At 39.2% G+C, this 24,063-nt stretch overlaps 1 protein-coding gene across 7 annotated transcripts in view; it reads left to right on the forward strand.

Annotated features, from left to right (window-relative positions):
• The window catches only part of ATM (Serine/Threonine-kinase ATM-like protein), a 129,208-nt gene that overhangs the window by 95,014 nt on the left and 10,131 nt on the right, over positions 1-24,063 (forward strand). For all 7 annotated transcript variants that reach the window (XM_083076654.1, XM_083076657.1, XM_083076656.1 and 4 more), the window contains 11 exons: positions 6,732-7,159; positions 7,386-7,452; positions 7,524-7,598; positions 14,288-14,410; positions 14,533-14,697; positions 14,982-15,080; positions 16,479-16,630; positions 16,732-16,933; positions 22,497-22,544; positions 22,612-22,695; positions 22,991-23,074. In XM_083076654.1, coding sequence (XP_082932780.1) covers positions 6,732-7,159; positions 7,386-7,452; positions 7,524-7,598; positions 14,288-14,410; positions 14,533-14,697; positions 14,982-15,080; positions 16,479-16,630; positions 16,732-16,933; positions 22,497-22,544; positions 22,612-22,695; positions 22,991-23,074 — 1,527 coding nt within the window. The remainder of the gene's footprint in view (positions 1-6,731; positions 7,160-7,385; positions 7,453-7,523; positions 7,599-14,287; positions 14,411-14,532; positions 14,698-14,981; positions 15,081-16,478; positions 16,631-16,731; positions 16,934-22,496; positions 22,545-22,611; positions 22,696-22,990; positions 23,075-24,063) is intronic.

The following is a 24,063-nucleotide window of genomic DNA, read 5'->3' on the forward strand; positions in this document are numbered from 1 at the left end:
GGACTGCAGTGAAACGTCTTCTAAGGTATCTTGGAGGTTCTGTTGATCTGTGTCTGCTCTTTCATCCTGCAACAAGTGCATCTCCCCTTGCTTTACAGGCCTTTTCAGATGCTGATTGGGCATCTGATGTAGATGATTGAAAGAGTATTTCAGGAGCTTGTCTATATTTTGGGACCTAATCTGATATCTTAGTGGTCCGAAAAGCAGACTTTGGTTGCTACATCGACTGTAGAGGCCGAATACAGAAGCTTAGCTATGGCTGCTTCTAAAGTTCTTTGGATTCAATCTCTTCTTCCTGAACTTCAGATTACTATCGCTACACTAGTTATCTACTGTGATAATCAAAGCACCATTGCTTTGAGTCATAAGCTGTTCTGCACTTTCAAACTGTTAGATATAGTTTTTATCTTATAGTTTTTTTATCTTATGGGCCTAGGCCCACTGCTTTGTATTTAAACACATCTTTTGCTTTGCAATACACAAGGAATATGTTCTCTCCATTCACCATTACTCTCAACATGGTATCTAGAGCCTAATCCTTGACCTCCCGGTGGACCCACTGTTCATCGGTGCCCGGAAAACGTGTCTCATTCCATTTTCCGGCTACCCACCTCGCCGTGTTTCTTTCCAGCCGTTTTTCTCTATTCTTCCGGCGTTTTTCTTTACTGCCGCCGCCGTCCACTGCCGCCGCCATCGACTTTCCGGCCGTCGACCCACCCACACCCAGGTCGCCTTGCTCCGGCGACTCCAACACCACCAGTCGCGCGGTGAAGGAGATTGCACGCGCCCTCACGCGCCGATCTCGTTCTCGCGCCTTTCTCTCTCCTCCCCGCCGGCCGCCGCGCGTGGCGGCGCGTCCGGCCACCTTTCCGGCAGCGACCACCGGCGCCAGACTTGCCCCGACCTCCTCTACCCCGATCTACTATTTGTTTTGTGATCAGACCTCATTTGTCACGGATCTCTTCCTTCTCGGGCCGTTTTTTCTCTCTCCTGTTACAGCATCTATGGCTTCCTCTTCCGCTGATCGGCCTGACTCTGCTATTTTCACTAATTATGTCAATGTCTCTCTTTCCATTGACAAGTTAGATGGTACCAATTATGATACTTGGGCTTCGGATATCAAGCTTTGGCTTAAGGGACAGGATTATGTTGCTCACCTTACCCAGACAGCTGCTTCCGTTGATGAGAAGGATCGTCCTCGTTGGTTGAAAATTGACGCTCAAATTTGTAGTGTCCTTAAGTCGACCATTCATCCCTCTCTAAAGCAAATTTTTCGTGCCCATGAGACATGTGTTGGTGTATGGGAACAAGCCCGAGTGTTATACACCAATGATACTCAACGTCTCTATGGTGTGTGTCAAAATCTCCAGAATATCATCTCCCCACGACGCCTTGATGGCTCCATGGCTGAGTATTTGGGCAAAGTTCATGGCCTCCTACATGACTTTAATGAACTTTTTCCTCCTGCTGACACTCCTGCCAAGGAACTAGAGCAACGCCAAACATTCTTTATGTTGATGGCATTGTATGGGCTTCCTGATGAGTACTCTTCCATTCGTGATCAGATTTTGGGATCTCCGACCGTGCCTACCTTGAACTCGGCTTGGTCCACTCTGTTGCGTGTGCCTTGCAAGTTTTCCCCTGACATACCTTCTTCAGCTCCCACTGGCGACTCCTCTGCTTTGGTTTCTCAACGTGATGATCGTCAGCGTTCTCGCAAACCGGGCAAAGGTCGTCCCAAGTGTGATCACTGTCACAAACTGGGCCACATAATTGACCGTTGCTATGTCTTACATGGTCGTCCCCCTCGCCCTACTACTGCTGTTGCCCACATTGCCTCTCCTGTCTCTACTGCATCTGGTGCTACCCCCTCTGATAGTTCTGGCTCTGGCCCCCAGCTCTCTTCAATGACTTCCTTAAATGGTATGAAGAACGTCAAGTTTCCAATTCCACTACTTCTGTTGCGCACACAGGCCCTTCGTTTGTTGGTCTCACTCACTCCACCTCTCTTGGCCCTTTGGTCCTAGATTCTGGTGCTACCGATCATATTTCTGGTAATCGGTCTCTTTTCTCATCTCTTTCTACCTCTACTTATTTACCCTCTATCACTATGGCTAATGGTTCTCGCGCCACATCTCATGGTGTTGGTATTGTCCATCTTTTTCCTTCTCTCTCCATTGACAATGTCCTTTATGTCCCAGAGTCTCCCTTTAATTTATTATCCCTTAGTCGTCTTACTCGTGAATACCTCTCTCACTCCTTTAAAGCCTTCATGGCTTCCCATGGCATTCTTCATTAGACTTCTTGTGCATATACCCCTCAACAAAATGGGGTGGCTGAGCGCAAAAATAGATACCTAATTGAGACCACTCGCACCCTCTTACTTCATGGTCACATTCCTCAACCTTTTTGGGGCAATGCTGTTCTCACTGCTTGCTATCTCATCAATCGAATGCCATCTTCTGTCCTCAATAACCAAATACCTCACACTATTTTATTTCCCACTCAACCTCTCCACCCTCTACCTCCTCGCGTCTTTGGATCTACGTGTTTTGTCCATAATCACAGTCCTGGTCTTGACAAACTCTCCGCTCGATCTCATAAATGTGTCTTTTTAGGGTATCCTAGGTCTCAAAAAGGGTATAAATGTTTCTCACCCTGTCTTCGTCGCTATTTAATTTCAGCTGATGTCACCTTTCTTGAGTCTTCTCTCTACTTTTCATCTACTTCCTCTTCTCCTACACCTGTTCTTGCCCCTTCACCCTTACCTCTTGTCTTTGATACTCCTCCTGTGTCTGCTGTGTCACCCAACCCACCACCTCCGCCTCCACTTCAAGTTTATCATCGTCGGCAACGCTCCAACCTTCCCACCCATTGGACCCCCACCCGACTCTACTTCGGTGCCACCTCCTTCGTCTCCTCCGGCCCAACCACTTGAGTCTGACCTCCCTATTGCCCTTCGGAAAGGTAATCGTTCTACTCGTAATCCTTCCCCTCATTATATTACTCTGAGTTATCACCGGTTATCCCCCTCCCAATATACTTGTCTCTCTTCTCTTTCCTCTGTGTCTATTCCTAAAAATGTAGGTGATGCCTTGGCCCACCCTGGTTGGAGACAAGCCATGCTTGATGAACTGTGTGCTCTTCAGAACAATGGTACTTGAGATCTTGTTTCTTTGCCTCCTGGGAAGTCTGTGGTTGGATGTCGATGGATCTTCACAGTCAAGGTTGGTCCTGATGGCACTATTGATCGACTCAAAGCTCGTTTGGTAGCCAAAGGTGATACTCAAATTTTTGGATTAGACTATGGTGACACTTTCTCTCCTATTGCCAAGATGACCTCTGTCAGATTATTCTTAGCCATGGCTGCTCTCGCCGTTGGCCTCTCTATCAACTGGATGTTAAAAATGCCTTTCTTCATGGGGATTTGCTTGAGGAAATTTGTATGGAGCAACCTCCTGGGTTTGTTGCTCAGGGGGAGTCTTCCGGTTTGGTATGTCGTCTCCGCAAATCACTTTATGGTCTTAAGCAGTCTCCAAGGGCATGGTTTGGTAGATTCAATACTGTAGTCCAACAGTTTGGTATGACTCGAAGCGAAGCTGATCATTCGGTCTTTTATCGACATTCCACTGCTGGGTGCATCTACTTGATAGTGTATGTTGATGATATTGTTCTTACTGGTAGTGATCATCATGGCATTTCTCAGATAAAACAACATCTTTGCCATCACTTTCAGACAAAAGACCTTGGTAAACTTAGGTATTTCTTGGGGATGGAGGTAGCGCAATCTACAAATGGAATTGTAATATCTCAAAGAAAGTATGCATTGGATATTTTAGAGGAAACTGGGCTAATGAATTCCAAGCCCGTTGATACACCTATGGATCCTAATGCTAAACTTCTACCAAGTCAGGGGGAGCCTTTCTCAGATCCTGAGAGGTACAAAAGACTGGTTGGGAAATTGAATTATCTCACGGTAACTCGTCCTGACATCTCTTTTGCAGTTAGTGTGGTGAGTCAATTTCTCAATTCTCCATGTGCAGGACATTGGAATGCAGTCATCCGCATTCTGAAGTATATCAAAGGTGCTCTAGGAAAAGGTTTATTATATGGCTACAACAATCATACCCAAGTTGTGGGATACTCAGATGCAGATTGGGCAGGCTCTCCCTCTGACAGGAGATCCACCTCAGGTTATTGTGTCTTTATCGGTGATAACTTGATTTCCTGAAAAAGTAAGAAGCAGAATGTAGTGGCAAGATCATTAAACACTTTTAAATTTATCTGTGTATATTATACTTTTATTTTGTCTGACATGCTTCTGCCATATCTCGCAATGCAATCTGCCATATTTCTATGGCAGATTTTTTGGCTTGTCGCCATAATCCGCCATTTGCCATCGGTAACATTGATGGGTCCAGTTGTATTTCTTTTTGTGACCATTAAGTCTCCAAAACTCTTGACTTCAATCTCAAGTGCTTGTAGTGCCACCCCTGCAACAAAAAGATACCCACCACATAGCAAGTTCCACAAAAAATGTAACCACAATAAAAACACTCTAAACCGAAGTCCTAAATTTCTAACTTGAATGTTTCCTAATGATGGTATGAAATTCAACGCATTAGCTTTACCACAAAAGTTTTAAATTGCTTTTCAACCATAGATTGAAATTGATTGAAGAACCTATAACTTTAGGTATTTGCTTTTGAATGTAAATCCATGTAAATGTAAATTTTTAGTGCATGCATCCTCAAATGTAACATAGCAAAGAAAACCTAAACTAGAGTTGTTGGGGTGATCCCCACAAATCACTATAGACAAGATCAAGTGGATTAGTGTAAGTATAAGTCGAAGGATGTGATGGCAATCCAAGGACCTTGCCTAAACAAGCTGAGCAAAATTTGGCAACATTTCAATTTATTGGATGAATGAATACAATGTTTTGTACATCAGTACTAGGGTGTCCTAATTTTGAATGCCAAATTGAGAAATAATATACATCAGATATTGAAGTTGTATGTACACGGGAATTTTTTACACCTATACAAAGAGTTGAAAGTGAGCTAGTAGCATTTGAACTCAAGATGATTGAGTTCTGCTTAAAATAGGAAACTGATATAGGCCATTTGAGCCACAATGCCTTTGAGGAGAACCTCGTTGGAGTCCTATGATTTAATTAGACAAAAGAAAGGGTGTTCTCTAAATTCACAGAATTATCCTTAGAATCTGATTAACACTTGAGATTTTAGGTTATTGAGGGAACATATAACAAAAGTGAGTTCAATTATTGTTGGTGCTGCAACCAACACTTCGATTCGAAGAAAAACATTCAAAAGTGAATTGATCATTAAGAGTAGCACTACAAAGTTCAGCTCTCAATTGCTGGCCCTAGCAGTTGTTTGCGAATGAAAGAAGCCATGAGGTAATCATTTGATACACAGTTGCTTATGGGTCTTCAACAAAGTGGATTTTTGGAAAAATTACCGGATTTACCAAGTAGTGACGAAGACGATGATAGGTTAACCTATTGACACCATAGGTGGTAAGTTTTGGTCTTGAGTTTCTCAGAGACTGTTTGCTAGAATGTTATTGGAGCAAACAATGAGTTTGCCATGGTTGATGAAAAGAATAATGAAGGAAAGGATCATAATGGTTGAGTGTCCATTGGTGTGGGAGAAAAATCCCAATTCATTAGGGTTCGAACCCTATTTTGGGTACCATGATAGGTACTGGGAAAAAACCCTAGTTCTGCTTATCCTAGGTCATTTAAAAGGGTCACCCATAATTGATATCCGTACCAAGTTCAATAGTGTTAGACGTGAGGGTGTGTGTTGAAAAAAATCTGAGTCCCATATCAACTAGAGATAAGGCAAACAAAAAGTTTATTAGTAAGGCACAACCCTCATCTTACAAGTTAGTTTTGTAAGGTTGAGTTAGGCTTAAATCCACTTTTTAAGATGGTATCATAGCCTATCTTAGATACTGTTATTGGGCCTATCGGATCATTTGTTATTGGGCCGTTATTCGACTACTCACATATGTCTAGTTCTATGAATTTCACGCTTGAGATGTCTAGTCTTTGGTGTGATGAGGGTGTGTTGGAGACCCCACATTAACTAAATATGAGGTTATAACTGTATATTAGTAGGGAGTAATCCTCATCTTATAAGCCAGTTTTGTAAAGTTGAGTTAGACTCCAAAAAATTTTCTTAAGAATAGGTTTGAGAAAGGGAGAAGGCATATCATAAGTCTAACTAAATTTCATTATTATTGAAAAGTTAGTTACATGGGACAAGAGACAGTTATTTTTAGTTTGTCTTAGATTGAGTTCTGACAGCTAGCTCAGCTCACTAACCAAAAGATAGATGGACCCAACCAAATAATCAAGAGATCAAAAATAAAGAATAATACAAAAACAGAAATTATTTCTCTAATTGTCATCTTTACATATAAATTCATTTTCTTATGTTTGTATTTTTTAAACTTTAATGTTAATGTACTCATATCCTTGATTCTTAAAAAATTTGTACCTTTAACTGGTACCATGCGCGTATTCGGGCAACATAGGCCATGCATGACAGCTTAATTGAAACACTGACAATCACAGCCCAAAAATAAGCTTTTATTTTATGGAAACTCTTCTTTATGCTCATGTTTTATTTCACTGCTTATTTTTGGTTCGTTGCCTTTCTTATTTATTTGTTTTTTATATTGGCTGGTGTAAATAATAGTTGGCTTCTCAAATAATCACATTTGAGCATGAGGGAAACTGGGGGAAGGCCCTGGAGTATTATGACTTGCTAGTGCAATCAGATGCCTCTGTACAGAAGGATGTTAGTTCAAGAAGTCTGTCATTGGAACAAAGAGGAACATCAAATCGTTCATCTTTTGCCTCAGAGGATGAGATGACCCAGAGTAGACCTTACAAAGGGTTGATTAGATCACTACAGCAGATTGGCTGTACACATGTGCTTGATATGTATTGTCGAGGCTTGACATCAAGCAACGACCAACTTCAGCACGATTTAGAGTTTGCTGAATTGCAATATGAGTCTGCCTGGCGTGCTGGGAACTGGGATTTCTCTTTACCATGTGTAGGAACTAATTTTCTTCCATCTCCAAATATCAAATGTGATCATTTCAATGAAAATTTGCACAGGTAATATGGTCTTATTCATTCTTGTGTCTTTGAACACCATTCTTCAGTTGCTATATTCTTTACTTGGAAGACATGCATCCATTGTTCTGTATCTTTTTTCTTATATTTGGTAACTGACTGATCACTGTAGTGCACTTCCTCCAGTCTATTAAAAATGAAAGACAATTTTTACCATCAAATAAAGAATCTTTTCATGAAACGTGCATTTAATTATTCTTATGTTCAGTTGTTTAAGGGCACTTCAGGAGGGTGATTTGAGTGATTTCCAGAGAAAACTGAGAGATTCAAAGCAGGTAATCTGTTTCCTAAATTGTGTTGATGGTACATGAAGACTTCATGTATTTATAAATGTTTTGTGTTCTAGGAGCTTGTGTGGTCTGTCTCTCATGCAAGTGAGGAGAGCACTGAGTACATTTACCTGACTATCATTAAACTCCAGGTATCCACTTGTCCAAGATGTAGATCCATTACATGATATCTATTGCTGCTAAATCTTATTTCATATTAACTGCCCATGAACCCATTTGCTTTTTGTTATGATCACATTGTCTTGGAGTATGGTCAAAGTAGTCCAATACATTATGAATAAGCTATCTGAGTCTGTCCACTCCTGATGATTGGGCCACCTGCAAATATCATTGTCTAATACGTTCAATCCATATTGCCGACTGTGTGCACGAAGATGGAAACCTATTATCTGGCATTGGCTATGAATATGGCTAAACAATTTTTTATAAGACTTTGGTCCACTCCTTGAGGTATTTTTGGTATCAAGTTAGGCGTAGTCCTTTTCTAGTAAGGAGGATATCTCATCCTCAACATTAAGTAATCCGTATATTATGTTATAATTATTAGAGAAGAGACTAGAATAATAAATACTTTTATTATTCTTGTACTAATATTGTATATTTTCTGTTTTCTGTTAGTACTGCCAACTCATCAAGTTGGTTAGGTTTGTTAGCCCTATATATGTAACTGATATCCTTCAGATATCACAACTGTTATTTCTCTAATAATACACAAATTCTTCTCTGCCTACTCTCTCTCTTAATTCTCTGTTTCTTATTGATTTTCTATCTCTTGTATGGTATCATCGTGAGCTCGGTACGATCCTAATTCCTTGTCTGGTTGATTGATTCGTGTGGCTTGCTTCGTGCGCCCTCCCTCACCTTGCGCGATTCTGCTATCCGCGCTTGTGATTCCTTCTGCGATTCTGTTTCTGCGCCCGTAATCTTGATTCTTCGTGTGGCTTGCTTCCTGCGCACTTTTCTGGGTAACCCTGTCTTTCCTTGTGCTAATCCTGTTCGTAGTGTTTAATTTCTCTGTCTGGCCTCCGCTTCCGCAATGTCCAGCAATTCTGTTTCCCACACCTTCTCCCAATCCGTCACATGTAAACTGGATGAAAGAAATTTTATGACCTGGCAGCAACAAGTTACAGCTGTCATCCGTGCCCATGATCTTGAACGCTTTGTCGTCAACCCCAAAATTCCCTTGAAGTTCCTTACCCCTGAGGATCGTGATGCTAATCTTGTTAATCCGGAGTATACTGCCTGGGACCGCAAAGATTCGCTGTTGGTTTCTTGGCTTCTTGCAACCCTATCTGAATCCATCCAAGCCCGTGTTGTCTCGTGCCGTCATTCCTACCAGATTTGGGATTTAGTTTTTCAGCATTTTCAGTCCCTCACCAAGATCAAAGCCACGCAATTACGACTAGAGCTTCGCACCATCAAGAAAGGAACAAGATCGTGTTCTGACTACCTCCTTCGCATTAGCACCATCGTTGAGACCCTTGCCTCTATTGGCAGTCCCATTTCACCTCGTGAACATGCTGAGTGTATTCTTGGGGGTCTTCCACCAGAATATGATTCCCTAATCTCCACTGTCACTGCATTTGTCAGCCGTGATGATCATTTTTCCCCTGCCGAACTTGAGACCATGATTCTTGCTCAGGAAGCAAGACTGGACCAAGCAAAGACTGCTGCTATTCAAGAACCCCTCTCCATCAACCTTGCTCAAGCCTCTTCTGTTCCAACCAATGTCCCCAATGTCAATTTGGCTTTTCAGCCGCCTCTGATGACAAACTCTCAGCCTAATCCTGTTCAGAATTTTTCGCCTCAACCTCAAGCTGGCTTTAATAATCATGGAGGTCGTGGTCGTGGATCTCGTGGAGGAAGAAATCGTGGGTCTCAGGTTCAATGTCAGATTTGTCACAAACGTGGCCATGAAGCCTCCACGTGTTATCAGCTTTCTAATAGTCTTGCCTTGGGAGGTTTTCAGTTACCCTTTCATTCATTGTTTACTCCTTACCCCGCCTATGGCCCCAACTCTCAACATGCGTATGTGTCTCAGCACCCTGGCTCTGCTGTTCCCTATCATGGAACAGTTAACATGCTTGGCCATCCTGGTCCAGCCTCGTGGTCTCCCTATTCCTTGGGTGGCTCCCTTCCTGGCTCTGTTTTTCATCCTCCTGGGTTCACTTATCCTACAGCACCAGCTAATCCACCACCTCGACCACGTACTGCATCTGCATCTGCTGCACCACCTGCTGCTCCTACACTAAACACTGCCACTGCTTGGATTCCAGATTCTGGTGCCTCACATCATGCAACCCCGGACCCTCAGTATCTCCTGCAGAGTGCTCAATTCACTGGTGCCGAGCACATTGCAATGGCCAATGGCCAAGGTACCTCCATTACCTCAGTAGGTTCTAATATGTTTCGGTCCCCCATGCATCCCTCCACAATTTTATCTCTCAAAGACTTATTACTTGTTCCCTCTTTAACCAAAAATCTTATAAGTGTTTCAAAATTTGCCAAAGACAACAATGTCTACTTCGTTTTCCATCCTCATTCATGTTTTGTCAAATCACAGGATTTGAACGAGACTCTTCTTGAAGGGCACCTTGGTGAAGATGGTCTCTATCACTTTCATCCGCATTTGGCGACGAAGACCTCTTCTAATACTAACATTGAGCAGAATTTAATCTTTTCTAAACCTGACCCGTGTATTTTCCTTTCTGAAAAATGTAATTCTGTTGTTCCCAATACATATAAACAATGGCATTTACGGTTAGGGCATCCTCATCATGATTCCCTAACTAGAGCTCTACAAACTTGTAATATTCGTCTTCCTACAGTAAATAAAATTTCTGACTTTTGTGACTCATGCTGTATTGCAAAGTCTCATAGGCTTCCCTCTCACCCTTCCACTACGATTTACTCCAAACCACTTGAACTTGTTTTTCTTGATGTTTGGGGACCAGCATCTTTAGAATCTAGCTGCGGTTATTTGTATTTTCTAACGTGTGTTGATGCTTGCACCAAATACGTATGGATTTATCTTCTTCGTAGAAAGTCGGACGTCTTCTCCAACTTCCAAAATTTTAAAGCCCTGGCTGAGAAACAATTTCAACTGCCTCTCAAATCTGTTCAAACAGATGGTGGAGGTGAATTTCGCGCCTTAATATCCTTCTTCCAACAAGAAGGCATCCTTCACAGACTCACTTGTCCCTATACACATCATCAAAATGGAACTGTTGAACGACGACACCGACACATAGTTGAACTTGGCTTAGCCATGCTTCATCATTCGACCTTACCACTAAACTTTTGGGATCATGCATTTCTAACTGCTACCTACTTAATCAACAGACTTCCCTCCTCCTCTGTTGGTTTTCAGTCGCCCTACAAACTAATTCATCACAAGGATCCCGATTATACATTTCTAAAAGTCTTTGGTTGCTCTTGTTTTCCCTTATTAAGACCTTACAATCAACACAAGCTTCAACCTAGGTCTGAAGAATGTGTATTCTTGGGATATTCTCCTCTTCATAAAGGCTACAAATGTTTAAGCAAATCTGGCCGTATATACATCAGCAAGGATGTGATCTTCAATGAAGGGAGATTTCCTTATCATGATCTCTTTGTTACCGCAACTTCTGATTCTATCCCTGCCACCTCTGTCTCCACACTTCCCTCCCTTGTCTGCTCCCACAATCCATCTTCCTCTACCCTTGTATCACCTACTGTTCCCACCAATTCTGGATCCTCTGAATCCAATTTCTCTCTCCCCTCCATGCCTGACAACAGTTCTACAAATTCTCCTCCGGCTTCATCCTCATCACCTTCACTCTCTGCTCCTCCTCTTAATATTCATCCCATGATCACTCGCTCAAAAAATGGCATTCTACAACCTCGACTTAACCCCACCCTCTTGCTGTCTAATGTTGAACCCAAAACTGTCAAGTCTGCTCTCACGGATCCTCATTGGCTCTCTGCCATGCAAGCTGAACTCACGGCCTTACATGACAATCACACCTGGACTTTAGTTGATTTACCTCCTGGTAGAAAATCCATTGGTTGTAAGTGGGTTTTTCGTCTTAAAGAAAATCCTGATGGCTCTATCAACAAGTACAAAGCCCGACTTGTTGCCAAGGGTTTCCATCAGCAACCGGGTGTTGATTTCTCTGAAACTTTTTCTCCTGTTGTCAAGCCTGTCACCATCCGGATTGTGCTCTCTCTTGCTGTAACCTTTCAATGGCCACTTCGCCAACTTGACATTAATAATGCATTCCTAAATGGAATGCTTGAGGAAGACATTTACATGTCTCAGCCGCCTGGCTTTATTGAACCCAATAGCAAACATCTTGTCTGTAAACTCCACAAGTCCCTTTATGGTCTCAAACAGGCCCCTCGTGCCTGGTTTGACAGGTTGACTTCGGTTTTGCTCAAGCTTGGGTTTCACAAAAGCAAGTGTGATCCTAGTTTGTTTATTTTCTCTACTCCCTCTGCCATTGTCTACATGCTCATTTATGTGGATGATATCATCCTCACTGGCAATTCCTCCTCCTTAATGCAACAATTTATTAATCACCTTCATGCCACCTTCTCTCTCAAAGATCTTGGCACACTTGACTACTTCTTGGGTATTGAAGTCAAGTCTCTTTCTAATGGCCGGTTACTGTTGTCTCAGCATAAATATATTTCTGATCTTCTCACCAAGGTTAAAATGGAAGACTCTAAGGGCATCTCCACTCCTATGATTGGAGGTCAACAACTTGCCAAAACCGGAACTCTGTTTAATGATCCTACCTTGTATAGGTCTGTAGTTGGTGCACTGCAATATGCAACCATTACACGGCCTGAAATTGCCTTTAGTGTCAATAAGGTAAGTCAGTTCATGTGTTCCCCTATGGAAGAACACTGGAAGGTAGTTAAAAGGATTCTAAGATATCTCAAAGGCACTCTCAAACATGGTCTTGTGTTCACGCCTGCTCGGTCCTCCTCTTCCTTCAACCTTACTGCCTTTACTGATGCTGATTGGGCTGCTGATCCCAATGATCGACGTTCTACCTCGGCAGCCTGTATTTATCTTGGGCCTAATCTTGTGTCGTGGTGGTTCAAGAAACAGTTGCTTGTTGCCAGATCGAGTACTGAGGCTGAATATCGTGCCTTAGCTCAAGCTGTCACTGAAGTCTTGTGGATTCAGTCCCTTCTTCAAGAACTCAAAATTCGTTTCAACACTCCTATGGTACTCTGTGATAATCAAAGCACAGTTGCACTATCTCACAACCCGGTTCTTCACTCCAGATCTAAGCATATGGAACTTGACATCTTCTTTGTTCGGGAAAAAGTCATCAGCAAAGCTCTTGTTGTCTCGCATATTCCTTCTCAGCACCAATATGCAGATCTATTAACCAAGGCATTGTCTCCCAAGCGTTTTCTGTCTCTGCGCTCCAAGCTCAATGTTGCTGATCCGTCTGACATGCTTCATCCCCCTTGAGCTTGTGGGGGGTGTATTAGAGAAGAGACTAGAATAATAAATACTTTTATTATTCTTGTACTAATATTGTATATTTTCTGTTTTCTGTTAGTACTGCCAACTCATCAAGTTGGTTAGGTTTGTTAGCCCTATATATGTAACTGATATCCTTCAGATATCACAACTGTTATTTCTCTAATAATACACAAATTCTTCTCTGCCTACTCTCTCTCTTAATTCTCTGTTTCTTATTGATTTTCTATCTCTTGTAATAATGATCTATAAATTAAAAGAAAAATCCGTGGAAGATAAGCACATATGTAATGCTGATGTTATGGGCTGAATTACAATTTATGGAGTTTTTGTTATGGTTAGCTTGGGTTGATTGTACCTGATGTCCTGTTTCAAGATGATGTGTGTTATTCGTATGTCAATATGATGATTTTCCTAAATTACAAAGGAGATAATGTGCTAAAGTGACTATAAAAATGCAAGTCAGAAGTCGAACCTCTTTACATGTCAGTAACAGATCTTTGAAACAATCATGGACTATACACTGAATAGAAGCTAAAAGCACAATGCTGTCATATAAAAGACAACTGAAAAATAAAATAAAAGGCACACATTTCTATCCAACCAATTACCAGAGAACTGGAAAACCCAGTGTGCCATAAAATCAGAACCTCCTGATTCCTGTTGAATGAATCCTTTTAAGCGCATGTTTGAAAATGCAACAAATTGGAAGGATGTGCCTATTGTTCACCATCCTCAAGGACCTAAACAAGTTATTCCATTTCCATGAACAAGTTGGCATCTAACATGCAAAATAAGTGGTTCCTGTGTCTAAAATAGATCTTCATATAACACACTCCTGAATATGCCACTTTTCAATTTTCTGTGACAAATTTTGCCACCCAATGGCACTGTTTAAAGAAAGGCATTTTGTTGGTCTGGTTTGTATTGATCCTATTAAGCATCATAATCCAAATGAGTTTTTGACTTTGTTCAGTATTGTTTTAGTTGCAAAATATCTAGATCTTATAACACATATTACAGCAACTTCCTTCCTGAAGCAATCATGCTTCTTATGCATTTTCTTATTCTTTCGGTTGTCACAAACAGAAATAATTTGTAGAAATGCTAGAGTATTTGAGGTTACATCAATTTATAACAAACTTGTTACTTGTTAGCACTGGAACATTGTAGAATTTCTGTCTTTGGGAGGCTTTTGACTAAATGAATATATTATACTTATATATATATATGTATATATATATATATATATATATATATATATTTTTTTTTATAATTAAATTAAATTTATGCAGCACTTTTCCTTTTATCTTCTGTATTATGATCACAAAACAGATGCTTTATCATCTTGGCATGGCTTGGGATTTACGTTGGAGAACTTGTCAAGATAATAGCACCAAGTTTTGTCTGCTGAAACAAAATGTTTCTCCTGAGCCTGTGATTCCTTCCATTGACCAGGTGTTTAGTGTACCTGAACCCTTCATAGCAGAACCTTTTTTTTTCTTCACTATGTAAAATATATTATAGAATTCAGAGAATCGTCAGTATTGATGCCTTGCACTGTTTTTATTGTCACCTAGTTGTCATGGCTAGATATGGAGTGGTGCTCAATTTTGCAAAGGACACAGTTACATATGAATTTGCTAGAACCATTTATAGCATTTCGACGAGTTCTACATCAAATTTTAAGTTCTAGAGATTGTATGCTGCAACATCTTCTGAAGTCTGCAACCACACTTCGTAAGGTATATCATCATTGTTAGAGATAAAAAAAAAAAAAAAAAAAATCCATTCCTTAGCATGTAATTAACTACTTAAGCTTGTAGGATATTTGGTACTTCACATGGTATTATAAATTTAGATCCTCTTTACTAAGTGGCAATAGATTTAATCTGTGACACTACCATTTTAATTAAATATTATTGAGTCTCTAGCTAACAACCTAAGCTTTTAGGGACGTTGGACCATGATAATTATCTTGAAACCATGATTCAAATTTATGTTTATTATGTTATTCTCCATTTTACAGGGATGTAGGTTCTCTCAAGCAGCTGCTGCTTTGCATGAGTTTAAACTCCTTTCTGTTGAAACCAAAGGGCAATGCTCATCCTTATATTGGCTTGGAAGGGTAAGGGGGCTGCTATACTTTGTGTCTTTTCATATCTGGATATAGTAATTTTGTGTTTTAGTCCTGTTCTAGAGAATCCAGTGAATCAAACTTCATCTGCCAATGAAGACAAATTTGAAATATTCAAGCATGACAAGCAACACATGTTTTATCCTTTTAGACGTGATTTTAGTTTTCTTTTTGGGGATTGTTTCCCCGAACCCTAGTATGTGTTTGGATTGAGCAACATAAAATACAAGAGAATTTGAAACAGAAAAATAGAATTGCAGCAATTCAATTAGTTTAATTTGTTGAAAATTTTTTTTTAGTAATTCTAATTCCTAATGAAATCAAATTTTCATTTTAATGACAAGAAACAAGTGAGAATGCACGAGTTATGTGAAATTTGATCAACCAGTGTGCGCACTTGGCATTATATAGAAAAACTAAAACTTGAGAAATGCAAAATGATGTTGGAACTCGTCAGCTGAAACAAGATGTGAACTTAAGGAATTTGTGATTATTATATTTATATGAATTAATCAAAGAGAAAAGATTTTAGAGAGAGAGTCCACTATGTCGGCCTCCATGAATGATGAAATAAAGTGATACAGTGAGAGATGTGAATAGTGAATACTTTGGAAAAGGAGGGATGAATGCAGAGAGCGGAGAGAAGGGGGGGGGGGGGGGGGTGGTTGAATGCACCCTTAAGGAATAGTTGAGACAATTTCTCAAATTCTACAGCTATGAAGTTCCTTGGTTTAATAACAAATCACCTATGAAATGCTGCATAAATTTTTAAAATTCTTAGATTGGGTATCCAAGCAAGAAATGCTTGTGTTAATGTTTTAATTCACCTAAAATATTACATCCCCTTCATTAAATTCTCATTTCAAACTTATTCTTATGCTATGTGCTTCATAAGACCTGATTGATTGGCTTGGTGCAATAGAATTGTTGTCTAGTGTAATGTTAAATATTACTAAAAAATGAAGGTAATGAATTGTTTAGTTTGGAAAACTGCATATGGTTGGCATTAACATTTTCTTGTTTGCTTCTGCTTCCTGCTTAGATGATGCTCACTTTTGTATATATAGTGATTAGTGGATCTAGCCCATGGGCCATGACCTGCACAGATGCCAACACATCTCTGTTGATAGTTAGTCTGTTCAGATTTTTAGTTAGGACTGCTGTTGGCTGTCATATATCAATCATAACTGACTGCTATTGTATTGGATCAGTATAAATAATTTTATCCTTGCATTCTTTCATTTGTATAATAATCAATTACAGTTTCTCTTAAATTTCTTCTTTTGTCTGAATTCTCATCCCACCATTTACTCTAACACTCGTAAATGAGTCAGCTGTATTATTGTTATCAGCCTTGCCAAATATAAGTAATGAACCTTTGGGTTGCAGCTTGAAGAAGCAAAACTTTTCCGTGCTCAAGGTCAAAATGTGATGGCTATCAACCTTGCAATGTATATATCAGAAAATCATTACTCTAATCAGGAGGCTTCAGATGTATATCGGCTGATTGGGAAGTGGCTGGCAGAAACCAGATCTAGCAAGTTATTGGACAAAACTTAATTCTGTCTAACGTTTTAATAATATGCTCCTTTTTCATGCCTGATTTGCTTGTTATTTTCCCTGTTTTGGTGTAAAACTGCAGCTCAAGAACAATTTTGGAAAAGTATTTGAAACCTGCAGTCTCTATTACTGAGGATGTGAATGCTACAGCTAAGAATGCCATCAAAAGGCAATGTCAGACTCATTTTCATCTTGCACACTATGCTGATGCTCTATTTAAAAGCCACGAGGAAAGACTTAACTCTAATGAATGGCTAGCAGCAATGCGTTTAAGAAAGCATAAGGTACCTAATTGACTGATTTGAATAAATGGTCTAAGGACAAGCATAAGATAATAGGAATTATGGGTGATGTATGTTGAGGTTTCCTTATTTGCTATTCTGTTATTTCCTTGTTCACCTTGATCTGGTTGTTTGTGTATTTGTGTGTGTAATATATATATATATATATATATATATATATATATATATATGCAAGGATATTGTGACTACTTGCTATATATTCATCTAATCCCTTAAATACAGGGACTCAAATGTGCAATGGTGTAAATATAAATTGGCTTCAAGAAGTTCACAAAATTTATTCTCAAGTTGGTATTAGAGTCCATATTCTTTGTTGAAAACCGAAATCAAATAAGAAAAAGTGAGAGTAAATGAGAGATCAAAGCGAATCTAGAGGTATTTGAATCATGATATGTGAATCATATGTTTTCTAAATGATTCTATATGGGTAGAAGGCTCAACTATTTATAGTGTGACTGCTAATCTAACACTAATCGATTGTTACAACAAACTGTGACAGCACAGTAACACCAGAGAACTGTAGATAGATGTTAACAGAAGAGAAATTTGGTGTTTTACTCAGCTACTCCACAATCCCTAAAATTTGGAGTTTCTTGATTCATCTTTCCAATTAGTTATGACGTGCTGTATTTTTGAACTGAGCTAGTGTCATTTGTTGTAGAACTACATTGACATGTCCTTTTCTTTTCTTGAAATTTGCCATTCAAAATCGCTTACTATGAATTTTGTACCCACGTATCCCTACTACCCTGGTCCTGTAATGGCAACAGAAAAAATCCTCCTCCTCCTGTCTATCTACTTTCTATTCCTCTAAATGAATTATATGTATATTTGGATGTTCCACTTAAGGCTTCTCTATATGTACAAACACTTCAAACATATCAATGTCAGTGCAATACTGTTGAATCGACACAGACATTGCCAATGATACTACTGAAGAGGCTATGTTAGACTCATGCCTAACTCCAACTCCTTTATCATATTTGATCTTACCATTTGACGTTGTCCTACCCATTGAAATTCTTGCTTCGATTGGAAGTCCTGTATCAACAAGAGAACATGTTGAATGTATCATTGGAGGTCTTCTGCCTGAATATGATTCACTGATCTCTACAATCACTGCCTTTGTCAGTCGCGATGATGTTCTTTCTCCTGGCGAACTTGAAACTATGATTCTCGCTCAAGAAGTGGAACAAGCAAAAATAGCAGTGATTCAAGAACCTTTGACGATTAATCTTGCTTAAGTTGCTCCAGTTGCAAGTGGAGCTCCAAATGTGAATTTGGCATTTCAGCAGCAACAAATGCCAAATTCTTAGCAAAATACGTTTCAGAATTCTTCGTTTGAATCTCAAGGTGGATTCAACGGCTTTTTCGGTCAGAATCGTGATGGAGGATGTGGTCGTGGTGGCGCACATGGTGGCAAAAGTCGTGGTCCCCCTGTTCAATGCCAAATATGTCATAAAAGAGGTCCCGAGGCCTCCACGTGTTATCAACGCTCCAGTGGATTGTCATTTGGTGGTTTTGGGCTGCCTTTCTGCCCAATGTTTTCCCCTTACACCACTTTGGGTCTTGGGTCTCAGAGTGGTTACGGGCCTCAAACTTTGGACTTGGCTCATCTTTTCTTTCCAACACTGGAGCTATTCCTTACTATGGATTTGCCAACATATTTGGACTCTCAGGCTCAGGTCAGTGGCCTACTTATGCATTGGGCGGTCCTTTTGGGTCCACTTTACCTGATCTTGGCTTCACACCACCTGGGTTCACATTTCCAGCACCATCTTCTAGCCAGCAAGCTCATCCTGATACTGCAGCTTCTGCTCAACGTACCATCCCAACTTTAAACACTGCTACAGCTTGGATCCATGATTTAAGAGCTTCCCACCATGCTAGTCTTGATCCACAACATCTTCTACAGAGTGCTCAATTTACAAGCGCTGAACTCATTGTCATGGCCAATGACCAAGGTACATCTATTGCTTCAATTGGTTCTAATATGTTTAGGTCCCTTATTCATTCCTCCACTGTCTTGTCCCTAAATGATCTCTTAATTGTTCCTACCTTAACCAAAAATTTAATAAGTGTCTCTAAATTTGCTAAAGACAATAATGTCTATTTTGTATTCTATCGTTATTCTTGCTTTGTCAAATCACTAGATTTGAACGAGACTCTTCTTGAAGGAAAACTTGGTGAAGAGGGTCTCTATCGCTTTCACCCATCTTTAGCAAAGAATGAATCAATCAAAGCTGACCTTAAGATGAATTAAGTTTTAGTTTTATCTAAACCTTGTATTTTTCTTTCTAAAAAATGTACAAATACTATTCCTAGTATCTACAAACAATGGCACTTGCGGTTAGGGCATCCACATCATGATGCTCTAACTAAGGCCTTAAAAATTGTAATATCCATATTCCTACTGTTAATAAAATTTCTGATTTTTGTGATTCTTGTTGCATGGCAAAATCTCATAGAATTTCTTCTCAAATTTCATCTACAGTTTATTCTAAACCGCTTGAACTCGTTTTTCTAGATGTATGGGGACCTACATCATTAGAATCTAGTTGTGGCTATTTGTACTTCTTAACGTGTGTTGATGCATGTACTCGATGTATGTGGATTTATCTTCGTAGAAAATCAGATGTATTTTCTCATGTTTTGAATTTTAAAGCTCTAGCAAAAGAACAATTCCAGGCTCCTTTGAAATCAGTTCAAACTGATGGTGGTGGTGAATTTTGTCCTTTAACTTATTTTTTACAACATGGTATTATTCACAGGTTTATTTGTCCCTATGCTCATCAACAAAATGACATGGTTGAGAGGAGACACAGACATGTGGTTGAGCTTGGTTTAGCCATGATACATCATGCTTCATTACCATTGAAATTCTGGGATCATGCCTTCTTGACTGCTACCTACCTAATTAATAGGTTATCCTCTTCTTCAGTTGGTCATTAATCACCTTACAAGTTGATTCACCATAAGGATCCTGATTACAAGTTTTTGAAAATATTTGGCATTTTGGCTACTCCTGTTTTCTGCTACTTAGACCTTATAATCAACACAAAATTCAACCTAGATCAGAGGAGTGTATATTTTTGGGTTACTCTCCTAGTCATAAAGGTTATAAATGTTTACGTAAGTCTGGAAGAATTTACATCAGTAAGGATGTTGTATTCAATGAAGGCAAATTTCCCTATAATGATCTTTTCCCTACGAAATCAGACATCCCTACTCCTGCAACCTTAGTGTCTACAATTCCCTCTCTTGTTTGCTCTCACAATCCACCTTCCTTTGCATCAGTTCAGCCTGATTTTTCCTCAAGCTCAGGTTCTTTAGATCCCAGTCCTCTCAACTATGAATTTGCACCTGCACCTTCAACCTTTTCATCCTTTGGCACTGCTCCTGCATTTGTTGATACCCTTGCTAATCCTTCAATTTCATCCCAGCTCCCAGTTTCTCAGCACCCATCTCCTACTACAACTGTATCCGCTTCGTCTCTATCCTCTGCCAGACCATTTAATGTTCATCCCATGACTACTCGATCCAAAAAACGGATTATCAAACCTAGAATCAATCCTACACTCTTGCTCTTCAATGCTGAACCAAAAATAGTTAAAGTTGCCCTCACTAACCCTAATTGGTTTACTGCTATGCAAGCTGAAATCAAAGTTTTACATGACAACAATACATGGTGGGTAGTTGAGTTACCCTCTGGAAGAAAACCCATTGGATGTAGATGGGTTTTCATAATTAAAGAAAATCCTGATGGCTCTATTAATAAATACAAGGCCAGACTTGTTGCCAAGGGCTTTCATCAGCACTATGGCCTTGATTTTTTTGAAACCTTCTCTCTAGTAGTTAAACCTGTCACAATCAAGATTGTTCTTTCTCTTGCAGTCTCTTTTTAGTGGCCTATTCGATAGCTTGACATCAACAATGCATTCCTTGATGGAAGACTCTAAGGGCATATCTGTTCCTATGGTTGGTGGTCAACAACTTGCTAAGGAAGGTACCTTGTTTGATGATCCAACTTTGTATATGTCAGTAGTTGGTACTTTGCAATGTGCCACAATTACACGGCCATAGATTGCTTTTAGTGTCAATAAAGTGAGTCATTTTATGTGTTCTCCAATGGAGGAGCATTGAAAATTTGTTAAAAGGATACTTAGGTATCTCAAAGGGACTATTGGACATGGATTGTTGTTCACACCTACTGCTTCTACTACTTCTTTCAATCTTATTACTTTTACTGATGCTGATTGGGAAGTTGATCCTAACGATAGGAGGTCCAGTTCAGCAGCCTGCAGTTATCTTGGACCTAACTTGGTGTCTTGGTGGTCCAAGAAGCAATTGCTCGTTGCAAGGTCAAGTACTGAAGTTGAGTATATAGCCTTAGCTCAAGCTGTAACAAAGGTTTTGTGGATTCAATCTCTTCTAAAGGAATTGAAAATCAAATTTAATGTTCCTACAGTGCTCTGTAATACTCAGAGCACAGTAGCTTTTTCTCACATTTCAGTTTTACACTCAAGATCCAAGCATATGGAACTTGACATCTTTTTTGTTCGAGAAAAGGTGCTAAGTAAAGCTCTTGTTGTTTCACATATACCTGCTCATTATCAATATGCAGATGTTCTAACCAAGGCTTTGTCACCAAGGAGGTTTCTGTTTCTATGGTCTAAGATCAATGTGGTTGACCCATCTACTATGTTTCATCCCCCTTGAGCTTGTGGGGGGTGTATTAGGGAATAGGATAATAAATGTTTTTGTTATCAGCTGTATTGACTTAGCTTAAGATAGTATGTTTTTCTGTTAAGATTTGCCAGCTCATCATGTTGGTTAGTTTGTTAGGATTGTTATCTACTTTGTTGAGACTGGTCTCTATATATATAGCTTGTACCTCCCTGATACATTCACTCAATTTTATCAATAATTTATTTTACTAAATTTTATCAATAATACATTTTACTATTTAGTGACATGTGAGCTTATATAGCTAAAATAGTTACTCAAAGAAACTCCAATTTGATGACTCTAAGCAAATGACACTGATATGTGATAATCAAGCTACCTTACATATTGCATCCAATTTTATTTTTCATGAGAGGACCAAACATATTGAGGCTGACTGTCACTTTGTATGAGAGAAGATTGAGTTTGGAGGTATCTCTACTACCAAGGGTTAGCTATATATGTAACAAGCTGGGGTGCATATGTTTTATACACTTTGGCTTGAGGGTGGCTGTTGAGAATAATATAATGATATTTAGCAATTATGGATAATATCTTATTGAAGGGAAAAAATATTTCCTAATCATGTGTATTGAATGAATTGAGCATATGTATAAACCTATCCCGTGGTGTAGTAAAACATGGTTTCAGCTCATCTTTTATGCCTTTGCTCGTTGCTTTCAACATGTTGAACTATTGGGATTTAACAATGAAATATCAATTAATAGGCTGGGAGCTAATCTTAGGAAATTCACAAATTTAATTCTCATGTATGTTAAATGCTATTACTTATATGGTCATTGTATTGTTAATTCTGCAGACTGTGGAGTTGGAAGCACTTATAAAAAGGTTACGGAGTTCCACAAAGGTAGTTAAAATGTTTTCTTTTTTATTGCTACATTCTCTGGTGCTCTAACCCATAGTATATAATTTAGATGGAGAAAACTGACTACTCAATGAAAATCCAAGAACTGCAAAAGCAAGTAGCAATGGACAAGGAAGAAGCACAAAAATTACAGGTATTTATTTTGTTTAATGAGTTAGGAAGGAATTTTGCGTGATTCTATGTGCAACTAAATCGCAAGGTTTGATAAATAGATTTAACCTTTTAAAATTGATAAATAATCCCCGCTTTTTTTATATTGATAAATAAACTTCACTTGTGAATTTTTACATTAAATCCCTCATTTTCTGTAGAAGGCTTAACTGTTTCAAATTGATAAACAAACTCCACTTTTCCTTATTCTTATCCCAACCCTGTGTCTATAATATGTGGTAAATATAATTCATTTTTCCTGCTTTTCAAAATATCAGGATGACCGTGACAATTTTCTTAGCCTGGCACTCGAGGGATATAAACGTTGTTTAGTCATAGGCGACAAGTATGATGTGAGAGTGGTATGTAATTGCTCTTATTTTCCTTCACTACTAACAAATTGAGGAATGGATCATCCTCACATGTTAAAGTTTCACGTGATCTTATCATGTGACAACTATGTCTATCTCTATCTGTTGTAGCATGGGATTTTTATTTCCTAATTTTTTGATTCTGTACAAACTCATTTCAGAATTATTTCCTGTTAGTTTCCCTGTTTTCATTATAATTAGGACAGAAAATCAGCATACTTTGCCTGTAATTTCTAAATTAGAATTAATTAGACGGCCAATATTCTTTTTGTAATCTCCCGGTACAGAGATTATTAGAGAGATAATATTTAGTTGTTCAGTTACTTCAAGTCGGTATCAAAGCCTCTTGACTTGGGAGACTCTGCTTGCTCAAACTAACAGACTTGGGAGACTCGGGTATTTATACAATGAAGTTAGTTACAACAGAACTAACAGACTAGTGCTAGTGACAATTGTCAGTAGACAGTTGTCAAACTAATTGAATTACAATGATTGACATGTTAAGCTAAGTACATCATTCACACACTTATAAGGCTAAAACAATCCTTACCTTATAAGTCAGTTTTGTGAAGTTGAATCAAACAACTTGCGGTTTAGGCCCAAATCCTAAGATGGTATCAAAATCTATCATAGACCCATCATTGGACCACCTGTATATGTTCACACACTAGATGTTTATTCCTAGGTATGAGGGGTTGTTGTTATTTGGCCACCTGCATATGTCTAGGCTTCAATGTCCAATGTTGGTCATGAGGGAGTGTGTTTTAGAGATCCCATGTTGACTTGAGATATGACCAATGCAGTCTTATAAGTCTTAAGTTAGTTTTGCAGGTTAAGTTAGGCCATAAAGGCAAATTTTAAAAACACTTGTACTGGTTTCAAGTCTCTCTTTTTGTAAATATTCACAAATTTTGATAGGGCTCTCCCATTAAATGTCTGTGGAGAGATCAAGACAATTTTTACGTGGCAAGATCCTCCAG

Source organism: Cajanus cajan, chromosome 6, assembly GCF_000230855.2.
Source record: "Cajanus cajan strain Asha chromosome 6, NIPB_CcT2T_4, whole genome shotgun sequence".
Lineage (NCBI taxonomy): Eukaryota > Viridiplantae > Streptophyta > Magnoliopsida > Fabales > Fabaceae > Cajanus > Cajanus cajan.